Source organism: Hordeum vulgare, chromosome 6H (genome assembly GCF_904849725.1).
Source record: "Hordeum vulgare subsp. vulgare chromosome 6H, MorexV3_pseudomolecules_assembly, whole genome shotgun sequence".
In the NCBI taxonomy this organism is placed as follows: Eukaryota; Viridiplantae; Streptophyta; class Magnoliopsida; order Poales; family Poaceae; genus Hordeum; species Hordeum vulgare.
The window spans coordinates 202,174,980-202,192,276 of NC_058523.1; the positions used below are offsets into that span (position 1 = coordinate 202,174,980).

At 48.3% G+C, this 17,297-nt stretch overlaps 1 protein-coding gene across 1 annotated transcript; it reads left to right on the forward strand.

The window, feature by feature from the left end:
- Nucleotides 1-2,386: 2,386 nt before the first annotated feature.
- On the forward strand, nt 2,387-4,420 carry LOC123404389 (cytokinin dehydrogenase 7-like). The gene has a single exon (XM_045098311.1). The coding sequence runs from the start codon at nt 2,696-2,698 to the stop codon at nt 4,295-4,297; it is 1,602 nt and encodes a 533-aa protein (XP_044954246.1). The 5' UTR covers nt 2,387-2,695; the 3' UTR covers nt 4,298-4,420.
- The last annotated feature ends 12,877 nt before the right edge of the window (nt 4,421-17,297 follow it).

The window sequence follows — 17,297 nt, forward strand, 5'->3', positions numbered from 1 at the left end:
CCATGGCTTCCGTCCACGTAGGACTAGCCTCACTCACGGTAGATCTTCACGAAGTAGGCGATCTACTTGCCCTTACAAACATCTTGGTTCAACTCCACAACACGAAGTAGGAGTCTCCCAAGCGACACCTAACCAATCTAGGAGGCACCACCCTCCAAAAGGTAATAGATGTGGTCGAACGATGAACTACTTGCTCTTGTTTTTCAAAAGATAGTCTCCTCAACACTCAATCACTCACTATCATATTTTGCAGGGTAGGAGAGATTAATCTTGTGGAAAGCAACTTGGGGAGGCTAGAAATCAAGGTTCAAATGGTTGAAATGGAATCCGTTGATCTCAACACATGAGTAGGTGGATCGCTCTTAGAAAAATGGATCTGGCAAGTGTGTGTGTGTTCTGAGTGCTTCCTTTATGAGTGAGAGGTAGCTGGAGGGGTATATATAGGCATCCCCCAAATCCAACTGTTACAACATTATTGCCCAACTCGGTGACACAAAAAAGAATCTCGGTGGTACCGAGTTGCACTAAATGTGGAGCTCCAAACCAGATGTACGACTGTCACGTCAGTTGGAATTGGGTCATCAAACCATTGTTTTCATCGAGCACCTGGTTCTAATTCCTCAACCCTTTCATTTCCTCACTTGTATGTTAATGACTTTGATCATTACCGTTTGAAGAATTTGACTCAAGACTTTCTCAATTTACTCACCCAGATTCTTCACTTAACTTGTTCTTCACCTCTATATCCTGAACACGCTACTTGTGCAAACCGATTGTTACATTTCACTCTGAAGAATATGCTATTGTTGTTTTGCTCACTTGCGTGAATACTTATTCCGCTGCACGCAGTTCGTGATTGAGAAATTTCCTCACATGGAATTTCCTTAGTGCCGAATTAATAAAAATCGCTTATTCACCCCCCTCTAGTCAATATAACTCACTTTCACCATGGCAGAAGTTGCGACGCCGCGGGCGGCAACAATGGCACAAGTTGCTTCTCGGGAGCTGCAGTGGAGCAGTAGGGCAGCGACGTGAAACAATGGTTGCTTGTAGCAGCGGTGTAGGCGTATCGTGTAGGAGCAGTCGTTGAAGCAATGCAAACTGTGGCGGCTCGGACGAGGGGCGATGGCGCTGCCAGGATTGCGATGTGCCGCAGGAAGAAGAAAAAGGAGGAGATGAACGAGTGGCTCGGCACTTTTGCAAGCAAGAGCTAAGGGAAGGAAATAATAAGGGAGGGAGAGAGATAAGCGGCTCGCGCGGTGAACTCTATGCGTGTCGCGCGCTAGAGGCGACTTACGAAGAGCGTTGATGAGCCGGTTAATTTTAAGCGATTTTCATATGTAATCGCTTGTGTATATGAATTAGCAGGTAGGGTAAGTTTTCTTAATAGCACACCAATTTTGATCAGATATAATAATAATAATAATGCACAGATAAACCAGTCATCAATATATAGCCGTGTGAGTGCATGAACCATAGGGCATACCCTTTCTTTTTCATTTTTCTTTTCTCTGGAAAGGTAGGGCATGCCCTTTCAGTTGGCCTTGGAGTTTCTTTGAAGGGTAGATAGTTGTGAAGTGATCACCACTAACCCGTGGACATTATTCAAGGGGTTGATGTATCTGCAGATTTGATTTGGTCCGGATATATATTTCCCTCCACGTTCATGCACCCTCCCAAACTGCAATACTATACTTATATATCATGTGGCTTGTTTTTATAGTTACATCTCCAGCCGTCTAGGGGATTTTTAAAATAGAAACCATATTGACCTCACATGAACCAGGAATATTTGTATTCGGACAAGCAAATATATATACTTGTGCCGGATATCAACAAACCGGAAGGTCAACTTGACATACATGATAAACAAAACTTGATTAACTGTGACGCCAAACCTGGTTGATCGTCAGAAGCTCCATGTCAATCAAGCGTACATAGACAGTACGCAGGAGTAGTATAGATTTTTGCCGTTAAATAATATTACGTGGATGCAAATGCCGTTAGAAATTGAGTATCACAGTAGTTTATAGTTTAACGACATGTAACTTCACTTTGTTGATCCGCATCCCTGGCAAAACTAGTTCACTCAAAAGCCACATGTCCCCTCTGAAATTACCGTCAAATCCATGTAGTATGAAATTCTGTTTACAGAAATAGTTCTGAGTTCTGACGTAGCGCTGAGAGAGAATTTGGCCAGCTTATACATGTTGTTTTATTACAAAATGAAAAGAGGTGACTAGTTTTTGCCGCTGTGTTGATAAAATTATACGTGTCGAGCCAATGGAGCTCCGAGTCAAATGTAAGAAAAAAAGAATGAAACGCTTGAAGACTCTTCTCAATAATCATGGGATTACTTAAGTAGTATCCAAGTCAAAACCAAACCGAGAGATCGATGCAGCTATCCCACTAACTTTCTTTTTTCTTAACCATGCTTTCGGCACCCTTAGTTATTTTGCTCTGCAAAGTCAATACATTCATAAGAATGTTAGAGAGAAAAGAAATACAGGAGCGCTGCACGAACTACATTTGTCAACTTTTGCGAGACATGGTGCTACCCTATAAAATGTCATCAACTTGTTGACCTGAAACAACACAGCAGACAGAAGCATCAATCTTTCTCTCTACTCACCTAAAGCAGTAGCAGTAAGCAGCAGGCAAAGCTAGTAGCTTACAATCTTGGCACTGCAACGACATGGCAAGAAGTTGCCTCGCTGCGTTTCTTCTCTGCATGGCCAGCTTCCTCTCCGCCGTCGCCGGCCAACTCCGGCCAATGCCTGCGGGTGGCCTTCCCAGTGATCTCGTTGCCCTAGGAATGGCCTCGAAGATCCAAACCGACCGCAACTCGACGGCGAGGGCGTCATCAGACTTTGGCCGCATGGTGGAGGCGGCGCCGGAAGCCGTTCTACAGCCTGCCACGGCCGCCGACATCGCCGAGCTCATCCGGTTTTCCACGTCGTCGCCGGTGCCATTCCCCGTGTCACCACGCGGGCAGGGCCATTCCGTCCGCGGGCAGTCTCTCGCTCCAGGCGGCGTCGTGGTCGACATGCGCGCGCTGGGGCGTGGTGACCACCGCATCAACGTGTCTGCAGACTACGTCGACGCCGGCGGCGAGCAGCTGTGGGTCGACGTCCTCCGCGGGACGCTGACGCACGGTCTCGCGCCCTGTGCGTGGACGGACTACCTGCGGCTCACCGTCGGTGGCACACTTTCTAACGCCGGCATCGGCGGGCAAGCGTTCCGGCACGGCCCGCAGATCGCCAACGTGCACGAGCTCGACGTGGTTACCGGGACGGGTGAGATGGTGACATGCTCACCTCACAAAAGGAAGGACCTGTTCTTCGCGGTGTTAGGCGGGCTGGGCCAGTTTGGGATCATAACTCGGGCGCGGATCGCGCTTGAGCCGGCCCCAAAGCAGGTGCGCTGGGTTCGACTCGCCTACTCAGACGTGGTTGCGTTCACCAGAGACCAGGAGCTGCTCATTTCCAAGCAGGCTAGCGAAGCCGGGTTCGACTATGTGGAGGGCCAAGTCCAGCTTAATCGGACACTAACCGAGGGGCCCAAGTCGACGCCTTTCTTCTCCGAAGCCGACATCAACAGGCTTGCTTCCCTCGCGTCGGAGACTGGCTCCAGGGCGATCTACTTCATCGAAGCCGCAATGTACTACGATGAGACCACTGCCCCTTACGTCGATCAGAAACTAGAGACGGTGCTAGCTCAACTGAGCTTTGTACCCGGGTTCGTGTTCACCAAGGATGTGACGTACTTGCAGTTCCTCGACCGCGTGCGCGTGGAGGAGGTTGTGCTTCGGTCTGCTGGCGTGTGGGATGTGCCACACCCATGGCTGAACCTCTTCATCCCCCGTTCACGCATTCTCGACTTCGACGCTGGCGTGCTCAAAGGCATCCTCGGGGGTGACAACCCAGTCGGGCTCATCCTCATGTACCCCATGAACACGGCCAAATGGAACTCCCAGATGACGGCGGTAACGCCACCCACTCGCGAGGACGTATTCTACACCGTGGGACTTCTCCGGTCGGCTCTATCCACCAATGAACTGGAGCGGCTACAGAGGGAGAACCAGTCGGTGCTAGCATTTTGCGACAAGGAGGGCATTGAGTGCAAGCAGTATCTGCCACACTACACGTGTCAAGATGGATGGCGGCGACATTTTGGCCCCAAGTGGAGGAAAATCACACAACTCAAGGCCAAATATGACCCCCACGCCATAATGTCGCCAGGGCAGAGAATTTTTCAATTGCCAAGTGTGCCAACGACAAGCACTACAGCCGCATAATTGGTGCGGACACTGCTGACATTTTTTCTATTAGATACCCTCACATGTCTAACAATATATAGGAGAACTTTTGGGTATATGTACCGTAGAAATGTGGTCTTTTGGTAGAGAATTCTGTAAATTGAAGGCTAACACTGTTGAAGTTTTATATTTATATAATAGGCTTTACAAGTCATCTGTACACTTATTTGGAAATATGTTAAAAACACAATGTATATCAAATCAATATTGTAGGAAGTTACAATACCGAATTTTTTTAATGACATTATTTCTACCGTCTTGGCAAATATTCAACACTTTGTTCCAAAATAATTGCACTTCTATTATTTTCCTACATCAAACTTAGTAAAGTTTGACCAGCTCTGTTGAAATAGCTGCAGAGACTACAGTATCAAATTTATATATAATATGAAAATACATTTCATGATTTAACTAATGGTATATGTTAATGCATTTTTATATAAACTTGGTCAAACTTGATGAAGTTTGACTTAGAATAATTCTAGAACTTCAATTATGTTAAAACAGAAGGGGCATTAGATAAAGATTTTCGCAACCCCCTGAAATATTTCCAACGAATTAGAACATTTCGTATAGAAAACATTTTCTATATACAACATCTTACCTTTGTGAAAAATGTTCATGCATTTCAAGGCTCCCTAAACTCATTCAAATTATTCCATATAAAGCACACACATCACAAGTCTACTTAATTACATTTCAAACATACTACATTTTTTACACCTCTTCGGGGAGTATGTTCTTCTTGGCTAGATGGTCAAGTTTTTGAGCACGTTCGACGCTAGTGGACAACTATGAGTATAAGACATCCCTTCGGGAATTATATTATTTCAACAAGAGGACTAAGTTTTTGACACATTGTCTGTGCTTCGTGCTTTTCCTCTGGGTGGTTCAGGTACTAAGAAGTACTCCCATCCCGAGGTTTGCAAAATCAACCTACACCGTGTCCATGTTGTACGACGGTGACACCACCCAACCCCTACCTCATAGCCCTGCCATTAACTGCTACGACCACGACAGCCACCACCCAACCCCTGCCGCGTGCCACTCCGGTGGTGGAAACCACTATCCAACCCTGCTTTCAACCACTCAAGCGGCGGCGGCCCCCACCTGGATCCTTTTCGCTGGTTTATTCGGCGATGACAAACTCCTTGCAAGGCTTTTGGGATTTCTGGCGACCCTTCTAGGTGCTTCGACTGCAACTGTTGTGTTTCACCATGTCTCCCGCATATCTTCGGTTTGATAGGGGGCATGCTTTCGAGGATAACATTCTAAGTAAGCTCAAGCTTCCCATCAACTTCACAGAAGAAATTGGCCTCCGAGAGTTCTTTCTTGTGATGCAATTTACTCCCTCAAGGATTAGACTCATGAAGGAGACTGTTGGTAATATTCCTCTTTCCTATTTCTGTGGCGGTGCCTGTTTGTTTAACGTTTGCAAGCTGCAAGATAAGATGTTCAAATTTTCAATCTCTTCCATGGATGTGGGTTTTGCAATTTATAATGGAGGTATGATCTCTATCTCCGATTCCAATTTGGGTCTTCTTCTTTGGGGTCCTCGAGGTGCAAAGCATCGTCCTCTCTCGGATCCAGAGTTTGATCTCGGATAGACATTAGTGTCTCATGGAAGGAATTCAAATTCTTACGCAGATGTTGTTCGTAATCATGTATTTGTTAAGACCCCTAATTCGAATGTTGCTTGCGTTCAAAGAATTCAACCTCCTAATCTGACTAGATCTACGGTCCCGGTTACTACGGTGTTCAACTGACTTCAATTCCCTGATAGTGTTGGTAATAATGATGCGGGAATATTGGATGTGCAATTTGAAAGTGACCAGGTTGGGTGAGCGGGGACTTCGAACTGAGCTCCCTCTTCTGCGAACCGGGCCTTCTGTGGTCATTGCTTTCTAGTCGGTCGCGAAAGGCTGGCCAACCCAAACAAAATCGGGTGACGAAGGTACAAATAGTGGGGCACATCATTAATGGGTGTCGTTTCTGTTTCCGATCTTTGCTAGTGTCAAATCAGCAGATCACCTCAAGCTCGGCTCCCGCGGCTTATCGCAGGATTAATGCTGAACTTATTGCTAGAGCTAAAAATATGGAAATTTCAGACAGTCATGGGCCTGCAATAAACTATATGCCATAAGCTCCTCCTTGCCCTCCCGAGCCACCCTGACCCACCTCATTGCGTCCTCCTCTGCCCACAATCGCCAGTTTTTCCTCTGCTTCAACTCAGGCGGCGAGCTCAGAACAGGCAATCACGAACTTCCCCTTTGATACATCACCGTTCTTGCCACTTCATCATCAAGCCATTGAAGTGGCAGAAAGACCTGCTAGGGAGCGAGTCATCTCTGATCCATGTCCAGTGAGGCATGAAGACTAGGAAATTGCCACGGTAATCCCCATGCCTAATCTTCAAGTTCACTTCCCCACAGTCACACAACTCATTGGGGAATTCATTAATGAAGTTAAACACCTCGGGTTTTGAGAGATTGTTCGTGCCCATTTTGTCAGGTTTATGTTAGATTTAGCTCCCCCTTTGATAGAGATGTAATGGTGTTGCAAAGCCTCATGTATTTGCTGATGTGCATGCCATTTTCCAAAGACAAAATCAGGGCATGAACTCGAGAAACCTGGCAATGAGTAGGAATATTTTGGTGTTGCTAGTAGGTTTTCCTTTTGATAAAAGAGACATTCATGAAATTGCAGATTATGTCCGTAGCTTTGGTAAGATGTTGTTATGGGATAGAGCAAGAAGTACTAAAGATGCCTTGATGGTCAAAATTATAGTGGATGAACTGAGGGATGTCCCTTCTAGTATTCCAGTAGGACAATGTGAGTATGTCAACTCTAAATCTCTTTAACACCCAAGATGCGATACTATCCCTATTTTGGCTCGAGGGCCTCGACAGGGATAGAAGCGCATCTCGTCGTTTTGCAAGAATGGATAATGGATATCGTTACAAGTACATGTACAAAAGAGATGAGTATATGGAATTGGCTTACACTCGTCACAAGCTACAGCATGAGCATATCAATACAACAATGCATTCAAACATCATGTAGAAGAGCAGGGTCCGACTACGGACGAAAACAAAATCCTAGGCTGTCGGCCTGGAACCCATCCTATGATCGATGAACAAAAACAAGAAGAACTCCAAATAGAACAATCATTGCGCTCACGTCAAACTATCGCTTTACCCGTACCTGCAACTGTTGTTGTAGTAATCTGTGAGCCACAAGGAAGCCACAACGACTCAGCAATCTCATTTCCAAAGGTATCAAGACTAGCAAAGCTTAATGGGTGATGTATGGTTAAGTGGTGGGGTTGCAACACGCACTAAGCATTTGTCTGAGTGGCTAACTTACGAGTACAAGAATAAGAAGGGGGTGATATACGCATAAACGGACGTGAACTAATAATGACCTCGAAGTTATCCTGAACACGTACTTACTTCATACATAACCCCATCGTGTCCTCTCTTGGATACAAAACTCACGAGAAGAGATAGTCACGGTTACACACACAATTGACAAGTTTTAATTAGGTTTACTTCAAGTTTGCTATGACCGGGTGTTAAACAAAGTTTCCAAGTTGCCACATAACCGCGGGCATGGATTTCCAAAAGATTTAACCCTACAGGGGTGCTCCAACTAGTCCATCGCAAACTACCACAAGCTGTGTCAGAAACCTCGACCACGAAAACCCCGTGATCTGTTGGGTAACGTAGCATAAATTCAAAAAATTTCCTACGCATATTCAGATCTTCCTATGGAGAGACCAGCAACGAGAGAGGGGTAAGAGCATCTTCATACCTTTGATGGAGTCGTACTCACAGCGATTCAGATCGCGGTGTGATTCCGATCTAGTGCCGAACTATGGCACCTCCGCGTTCAACACACGTGCAGCCCGGTGATGTCTCCCGCACCTTGATCCAGCAAGGAGGAGGGAGAGGTTGGGGAAGAACTCCAGCAGCACGACGGCATGGTGTCGATGGAGAGACGAGGTCTCCCGCAGGGCTTCGCCAAGCACCGGCAGAGAGGAGGAGGAAGAAGGGCAGGGCTGCGCCGAGAGAGAGGGAAAAGTCTATCTCCCAATGGCCAAAAGTGCCCACTATATATAAGGGAAGGGGACAGGGGGTTCCACCCCTAGGGTTCCCACCCTAGGTGGTGCGGCAGCCCCCCCAGATGGGAGGTGCGGCGGCCAGAGGGGGGAGGAGGGGTGGTGCATACCCCCGGTGGGCCTTAGGCCCACATGGGTTAGGGTTCCCCCCCCTTTTTCTCTTCCCTGCGCATTGGGCTGAGTGGGGAGGCGCACCAGCCCACCTAGGGGCTGGTTCCCTCCCCCACTTGGCTCATCTTACCTCCCGGGGTCGTTGCCCCCCTTCGGTGGACCCCCGGGGCCACCTCCGGTGGTCCCGGTGGTCCCGGTACGTTACCCGGTGATGCCCGAAACACTTCCGGTGTCCGAAACCATCCGTTCTATATATCAATCTTTACCTCCGGACCATTCCGGAGCTCCTCGTGACGTACGGGATCTCATCCGGGACTCGGAACAACTTTCGGTAACCTCGTATAACAATTCCCTATAACCCTAGCGTCATTGAACCTTAAGTGTGTAGACCCATGTGTTCGGGAGACACGCAGATATAACCGAGACACCTCTCTGGCCAATAACCATTAGCGGGGTCTGGATACCCAAGGTGGCTCCCACTTGCTCCACGATGATCTCATTGGATGAACCACGATGTCAAGGATTCAATCAATCCCATATACGATTCCCTTTGTCTGTCGGTATAGAACTTGCCCGAGATTCGATCATCGGTATACCAATACCTTGTTCAATCTCGTTACCGGTAAGTCTCTTTACTCGTTCCATAGCACGTCATCGTGTGACTAACTCCTTAGTCACATTGAGGTCATGATGATGTTCTACCGAGTGGGCCCAGAGATACCTCTCCGTCACACGGAGTGACAAATCCCGATCTCGATTCGTACCAACCCAACAGACACTTTCGGAGATACCCGTAGTGTACCTTTATAGTCACCCAGTTACGTTGTGTCGTTTGATACACCCAAAGCACTCCTATGGTATCCGGGAGTTGCACAATCTCACGGTCGAAGGAAAAGACACTTGACATTAGAAAAGCTTTAGCATACGAACAATACGATCTAGTGCTATGCTTAGGATTGGGTCTTGTCCATCATATCATTATCCCAATGACGTGATCCCGTTATCAATGACATCTAATGCCCATGATCAGGAAACCATGATCATCTATTGACTAACGAGCTAGCCAACTAGAGGCTTGCTAGGGACACATAGTGATCTATTTATTCACACATGTATTACTGTTTCCTGTTAATACAATTATAGCATGAACAATAGACGATTATCATGAACAAGGAAATATGATAATAACCATTTTATTATTGCCTCTAGGGCATATTTGCAACATGATCTCCTCGGATTCCTAGTGGAAAACCTCAACCTCAAGACAGCCCCAAAGTATCCTCGGAATCCCTCGCATAAGATGTTCCAGAAAGGTAAAACAAATCCAGCAAGGCCGCCCGACGTGTCGGCAAATCCGATAGGACCCGCGTATCTCGTTCTCACGACACGACCAGATGTCCAAATTTCTGGTAGGCCAATCTAAGAGTTGCCCATGTCGGCCACCAACGGCTGACGGGTTGGACCAACACTCATGAGGAGCACTGGCCTGGGGTTGTTTAATTATCCACTGGTTAATTACTCCCTATGCGGTTCATTAGTTATTTGGAAAATGTAGTATCAATGTTGGGCCTTGCGAGGTAAGTTTGATCCCAAAACGAAAATCAAGGGGGTCCCATAACAACCCGAAGCATGTTAGGAGCGCTCAATATGGAACATAACGCTGGTACACAAGTAACTAGGGCAACAAGGATGGAACAAAACACCAAGCTAAAAGGCCAAGCCTTCCACCTTTTACCAAGTATATAGGTGCATTAAATGAAATAGCAACAATATGGTGATATTCAAAAGTATCCATGTTGTCACATGGAAGCAACTGCACCTGCAACTAGCAACGCTATTAGAAGGCTAAGCAAGCGGTGACATAGCCAAACAAAGGTTTGCTGGGTTGTGGAGGGGGTTAGAGGCTTTTCACGGCAATGTTGGGAGGCTGAACATAACAAGTCGTAGGCAGCGAGACATAGCGTAAGAAATAAGACAATTAGCATGGCAGTGATAGTAGTGGTATCTAGAGAAATGATTATCTTGCGTGAAATCCCTCTTGGAAGAAGAACGAATCCGTGAAGTAGATGAATCAACGTAGTGGAACGAATCCTCGCACTCCGAAGCGATTCGGAAATCTATCGACAAGAAACAATCGAGAACAAAAATCCACACACGATAAAACCACACATATTCATGACAAGATGCATAATCAAATATGATGATTGTCCATTTCAATTATGCAAGGCATGACAAAGCACAACAATTAATAATACACATCAAATAAAGCTCAATATGCAACGACTTGTATATTGATGAAACTCCACATTCAAATATTTAGTTCACTCACGGTTATTTGTTCAACAAGTTTAAATATTATTAAACATGGTAAGAGGTGAAGCATAAATAAACTACCTATGTAGGCATATTAAATGTGGTCAGAAACAACTTATAGTGTTTCCGAAATGACCCCATTTGTGAATTTCGAAATTGGTCAAGATCTGTACTAAACACATTTTAATTTGTTAAATAGAAAAATAAAGTGGATGATGTGATTCTACACGTCATTCTAGTCGATCTACATATATAGATCATATAAAACGGAGTTACGGTCTAAAAGATATGACCAACACAACATGACATGGCATGAATGCAAAATGTATGCAAATGACAGCAACAAGCCTGTTAAAACATGGATGCACAAGATATTATGGAACTACATGAAATTTTAAGCAAGTTTAAATGAGTCTGGAACAATAAATAACAATTTTGGGAAGTCCCCATATGCAAATTAAGACTTTGGTACTCTTTTGCCTATAACACAATTTTAGAGTTGTTAAACAGCAAAATAAATGTCACCATTTTTTCTACATGTTTTTCTAGCCAAGTTACATATGTGGATCATTTTAATCGGAGCTACGGTTAATTAATTCACAAACTATTTTACATGGCATTTACACAAAAATATTATAAACAACAAGTTAAACATTTTTAACATGATTGCAAGTTGAATATTGTGAAACTACACAAAATTCTAAGCACTTTTCATGCATGAAGTTTTTTAATCCGATGCACGGGTAATTTTCTATAAATTAATCATTTAATATGGCATCACGCAAAACAATGCAAATAACAAGTTTCAATATTTTCAACATGTGAAAAAATGGGATATTCTTAATCTACACAAAATTGTGAACATTTTACATGTTAAAAATATTTTCATTCGACGCAGGGTTAATTAATTATTAGCATTTTCAAATTGTGGTATTTTATGAAAATAGAAATTGCCTACTTAATATGAAAATCACAGAACTTAAAAAAGGTAACCGGATTGAATCTATCTAACACGCCAAGCAGAACAATCGAGCGCATCATAATTAAGCAGAGCCTCGGCGACAAATAGGGGCACATGAGGAGGGGCCGGTGGCTCGCATTGGGCCAGAGGCAGAAGCTGAAGGTGGGCTGAGACGAGGCGGAGATGGTACGAGGACGCGCTAGCGTTGGCCGACGGTGTGTCCCACGAGGCGATGGTGGCCCGCTAGCGCGAGCGAGCGGCTCGCTCGCTCCCAATCCTGATCGGGACGACGAAGGCAGTGGCGACGCTTGTTGTGGTTGGGCAGCGAGGGCAAGCGGGGATGGAGCGGATCCGGCATGGTCGGAGGTGCGGCAGTGCATGGAGGCGGCCTAGGCATCCATAATGGCGGAGGCGACCTATGGGAAGAGAGGGCCGACTGGTGAGGAGGAGAGGTAAGGGAGGAAGGAGAGGATAGGGCGGCGAGGTCCGGGGCCTTCGGCTGGTGGCAGCGCTCCTGCGAGCTCCTTGGCCAGCGGCGGGGACGAGGCCTTCGGCGGGGTGCCGAAGGTGGTGTGCATCATAGATCCGGCGAGGGGCACCTCGGTGGCGGCCATGGGGAGCTACGTGCGGGCTCCTGCGGGTGGCGACCCGGACTCTCTCGTGAGCGGCGGGGGTGGCTTCGGGCCCGGGCAGGCCTGGATTGGTCCTGGCGGCCCCGACGGTTGAGAGTGAGGAGGACAGGTGGAGCCTTGGAGGATAGGGTTTGGGGGAACGGATTGCAAGGTGTATAGCTATGGTTTCCAATTTTGTACAAGGGGGCTGTCTATATATATGTATGGAGGCTAGTGGGAGCTATTTTTGTCCGAATTCGGGTTGTTCGATCTCCATTGGACGACTCTAGACGCGAGGGTGGTGAATTTGGGCTAGGTAGGATATGTAACCATGATGGACTGAGAGAAGAGAGAGGATTGTGCAGCCTGGAAACGATTGAAACACCGAAAAACGTCCGATGATTTACCATTAGTGCCAATATAGGTTTAACGGTTGGGTATCAAACAAACTCCGAATGCAAAGAAAATTGGCATGCGGTCTACCTACACAATAATAAGACCACACATCAACTTTCAACCCAATCAGAGACTATTTTATAGGCACTTCAAAAAAAAAATTATACTCGGGTGCGTGCGAGTGTGGTTGGTCTTGAAACGGCAACGACAAGAACATTAAGAACCGACAACTAATAACGGATGCAAGTTTTGAAAATGACGACAATGGATTGCCGATGCAATGTGGATGATGCGCCTGATGCGATGATGAATGTGACAAACAAAATAATCACACGGCAACAACCGAATAAAAGGGGAATATTTTGGAGCGTCGGTTCTAGGCTGTTACAATCTTTGACTGTGCGAGTTGTTGTTGTGCACCATTGTCAGTCGAGTGGAACCATGGTCCCAATGCCGATCTACTGTCGGCCTACTCGTCCATGCGAAGAAGGCCTAGTGCGGCACCTAGCCCATAGGAAGACTTTGGTGGCCACCCCGCGAGCCTTCGGCTCCGCAAGGATCCACCTCTCTCTAAGAGGGACCCACCAGATGATCGTCCATCAGCAGAAGACGCCTCACGAGGTCTCGCCCATGAGGCTGCTTCCAGGGAAGCCCTCTGCTTGGAGGGGCCATCGAATACTGACCACACAATAGTCCGCCCGCCACACAGGTGACGTGTAATCCCGGTACAGGAGGCACTAATATTTCCCCTTTGTGATAAAAGGAGAGCAACCAGTTGTCCATCTGGAAGGCGAGTCCCAAGACTTACCCGATTCATGCAAGGAGACCAAGATGACACCGATCGCCAAGACGGACATCACCGGCGATCCCGCGAGCGCGTCATAGGTTGCGCCTTTGGCGGGATGAAGACCACCTTTGTGAGAGAAGACTGTGCGTTTGTCCCCCTTTTAATTGCCGTCCTGTGGTTGCCCTTTTCCCGCTAGAGTTTTTTGAAGAGAAGCCCATGGCAAGGATAAGAGGGGCAAATGACCACTAGATAGAGAGGACGAATGACTGAGTCCCCATTTTCCCCTCTTGGAAGAAGACTTCTTCTTCCCCATAGCTTGTAATGCTTGTGCAACCGAAGAGAGAGAAAACACAAAAAGCAGGAGTAGTGTTTTACAACACAAGGTGGCCCGAAACTGGGTAAATCCGCCGTCCCTCTCATGTACAGCGTGTATGGCCTCGTCGTAGTAGAGACGCGAGGTTGTAGGTGCATCCATTTCCCCTGTGTTCAAACCAGGTTCTTGAGAGGTTTCCCCGTAGGCCCAAAACCAACCTACAACATTTGGCACCCCAGGTAGGGGGACTGTGTGTGTATCTTCATCCTCTGATCGGCTCTCTATCAACATGGGTGAGGCGCTTCGCTAGTGCTATGCACGCCGAGCTGAGATGGTCCGCACCTAGCTCATCGTCAACGTCAATCGTTGCATGCGCCCTGTCGTTGCCACCAAGCCCTCGGCTCGGGAGGCGCAAGCCTCCTCTGTGCACCCATCCATGCAACCACCTCTACCCCAGCGCACACCGCTAGGGAGTACTCCCATGGTCGACGGGACCCATTGGCTCCACAGACTGCACTCCTCATGGCGCGTGATCTGTTGCGCTACCACACCATGGAGGCCGGTTACGATGCGTGGCTCGCACACATCACCGAGATGGTCATGCCACTTGAGATGCTTCGGCCCTCACCCACTCTGTGCCTCCTCCACCGTCTCACGGTGCGATGGCATGTCGTGGCATGCCCCTCCTCCACCACCACCCGACGAGGATGATGGTCCACGCTCTCTTGCCCATGTACTGGCGTCGTCCCACGGAGCGTTGTCGCCACCCCACGAAGATCCTAGCTGCAGGATCGTCCAGCACGCAGGGCCCGACATGCGTGTACTACTCGAGAGGTGTCGCGAGCGCCAGAACTGCATTCTTTAGGATGTCGCGCGTGTAGGTCGCCAGAATAGCGCGGCCCTCGCTGGTGACACTCCTTCTGCCAGCAACGTATGCAACGCCTTCGCCTGTGACCTACATTTCGTGGTGTGGCCCATGCCGTTCAAGCCGGAGCTATCTACATGCTATGACGGCACCCAACCCCACGCACTTCCTTCAGCCGTACGCCATCGGTGACGAGGCCGTCGGAGGCGACAACAAGGTCATGAAGAACTGGTTCCCCATGGCTCTCAAGGATGCGACACGCTCGTGGCTGATGAACCTCCCGAGTGTTTGATGTCTTTGTGGTCCGATCTGTGCGCGTAGTTCGTCTCCAACTTCAATCGCACGTACGAGCATCCTCTCACCCTCAACGATCTGTGCATCGTGTGCTAGCAACCAGGCCAGACCCTCTACAAATTCATCCAGTTCTCCAGTCAGGTGTGTAATAAGATCCTGCGGGCATCCGACGTCGCCATTATCTGTGTGTTCTCTACGGGCATCACGGATACCAAAAAGCACAAGAATCTCGCCATCAACAACGACCTCAACACGATGGTCACACTGTTTGACCTCGCGGACAAGTGCGCCAAGGCTGAAGAGGGCCGTCCCTTCACCCACAATGACCCGAACGCCATTACCGACGCCGCCAAGGCTAAGAGCAAGGATGTTAAGCACAAGGAGCCACCGTACTTGCGGAGGAGCCTAAGCAGAAATGCGGATGTGACCGCAGCGAAGCTTCCAAGAAGTCGTTCTGTGCCTACCACAACATGACCTCCCACAAAACCGAGAACTGCCACAAGCTCAGGCTGCTCCGTGAGCAGGAGTAGAACCTCCACCCCAGCCACAATAGTCTTGGCATATGTCGTGGCAGTGGCCGTAGTGGCGACCGCTGGGGAGATCGCAATAGCAACGACAAGAACGACAGTAACAACAACTATCAAGGCTAACGGGACCGGCCATGCCGCTCCGACCCTCTGGTCAATGGCATTCGTCCATTCCCCAATGCCAATAATGGAAACCTACCTAATGAGGACGCTAAGGGCTACGGGGAGACTTGCAGGATGGCACACATCTTTGGTGGATCATAGGCACCCGCCTCAAACCAAGACCTCAAGAAATTCTCCCGCGAGGTGAACGCTGCCCTCCCTGGCCCCGAGGCCACAATGCCCCTCAAGTGGTCACAGTATGCGTTGGCCTTAGACTCCGAGGACCACCCCGAGTCCACAAGGGCTATGGGCACCATCCCCATGTTGTGAAGTGTCACCAAGACACCGATTGACGGAAGTTCATATCTTAACGTGCTCTCCATCGACACCTGGAGGAGATTCGGGTGCCTTATGAGTGCTTGATGCCCACGAGGCCATTCTCTCGTGTGACCAATGGATCCACTCTGCCTCTGGCGCTAGCGTGGATTCCCGTCACCTTCGGCACCCCTAGAAACTACCACGTAGAGTTTATCGACTTCGATGTGGCTCATACAGGCCTGCTCTATAATGCCATCTTGGGCTACCCAGCTCTCGCCAAGTTCATGGTCGTTGCCCGCCACACCTACAACACCGTCAAGATGCCGGGTTGAAGTGGTGTCATCACTATTCATTGTGATGAGAAGGAGGTAATTCGCTCCATCAAGCACACCTACAAGGCTGCTGCCACTGCCTACCCTACGAACGAGGACAACCTCGAGCCTCCTGAAGCTGCACCCGCCAAGAAGAAGTCGATGTTCTCTCAAGAATGAGCTGAGATGAAGAAAGCTCACTCGACAACTGTAGTTCCGGGCCGACTGTCAACATAGGCAATGCCCTCTCCTCCAACTAGGAAGGAGAGCTCATCGCCTTCCTATGGGCAAATGCTGCTATGTTCGCCTGGACACCATCACACATGCGTGGTGTACCAAGGGAGGTGATCAAGCACCATCTAGCAGAAGGCACGACGCCAAGTACGAGAAATGGAGAAGTTCGTCATTCAGGAAACCAACAAACTCCATGAAGCGTGCTTCATCCGTGAGGTGATCCACCTCGAGTGGGTTGCCAAACCCGTTGTGGTCTAGAAGCACATCGAGGAAGGCCGAATGTACATCGACTTCACGGACCTCAACAAAGCCTGCCCTAGGGACCACTTCCCTCTATCGTGGATCGACCAGATCGTAGACTCCACCGCCAGGTGTGACCTGCTCTACTTCCTTGACGCCTTCTCAGGCTACCACCAGATTAAGATGGCCAAGTAGGATGAAGAGAATACGACTTTCCTCAACCCCCCATGGTGTGTATTCCTACGCGTGCCTACCATTCGGCCATAAGAGTGGAAGAGCCCCTTCAAGTGGACTCCTGAAGTTGACCTAGCCTTCGAGGACCTCAAGAAGTACCTAACGAGATCTCCCGTCATAGTAGTGCCGCGACCTCGCGAGCCTCTATGCTTGTACCTTACAGCCACCCCCAAACTGGCAGTACGGCCCTGGTGGTGGAACGGGAGGAGCAAGTCCCTGCCAAGAAGAAGTCACCCCTTGAT

Bases quoted from the DNA above. Each gene is read 5' to 3' on its own strand.
- LOC123404389 (XM_045098311.1), top strand. From the start codon at position 2,696: ATGGCAAGAAGTTGCCTCGCTGCGTTTCTTCTCTGCATGGCCAGCTTC.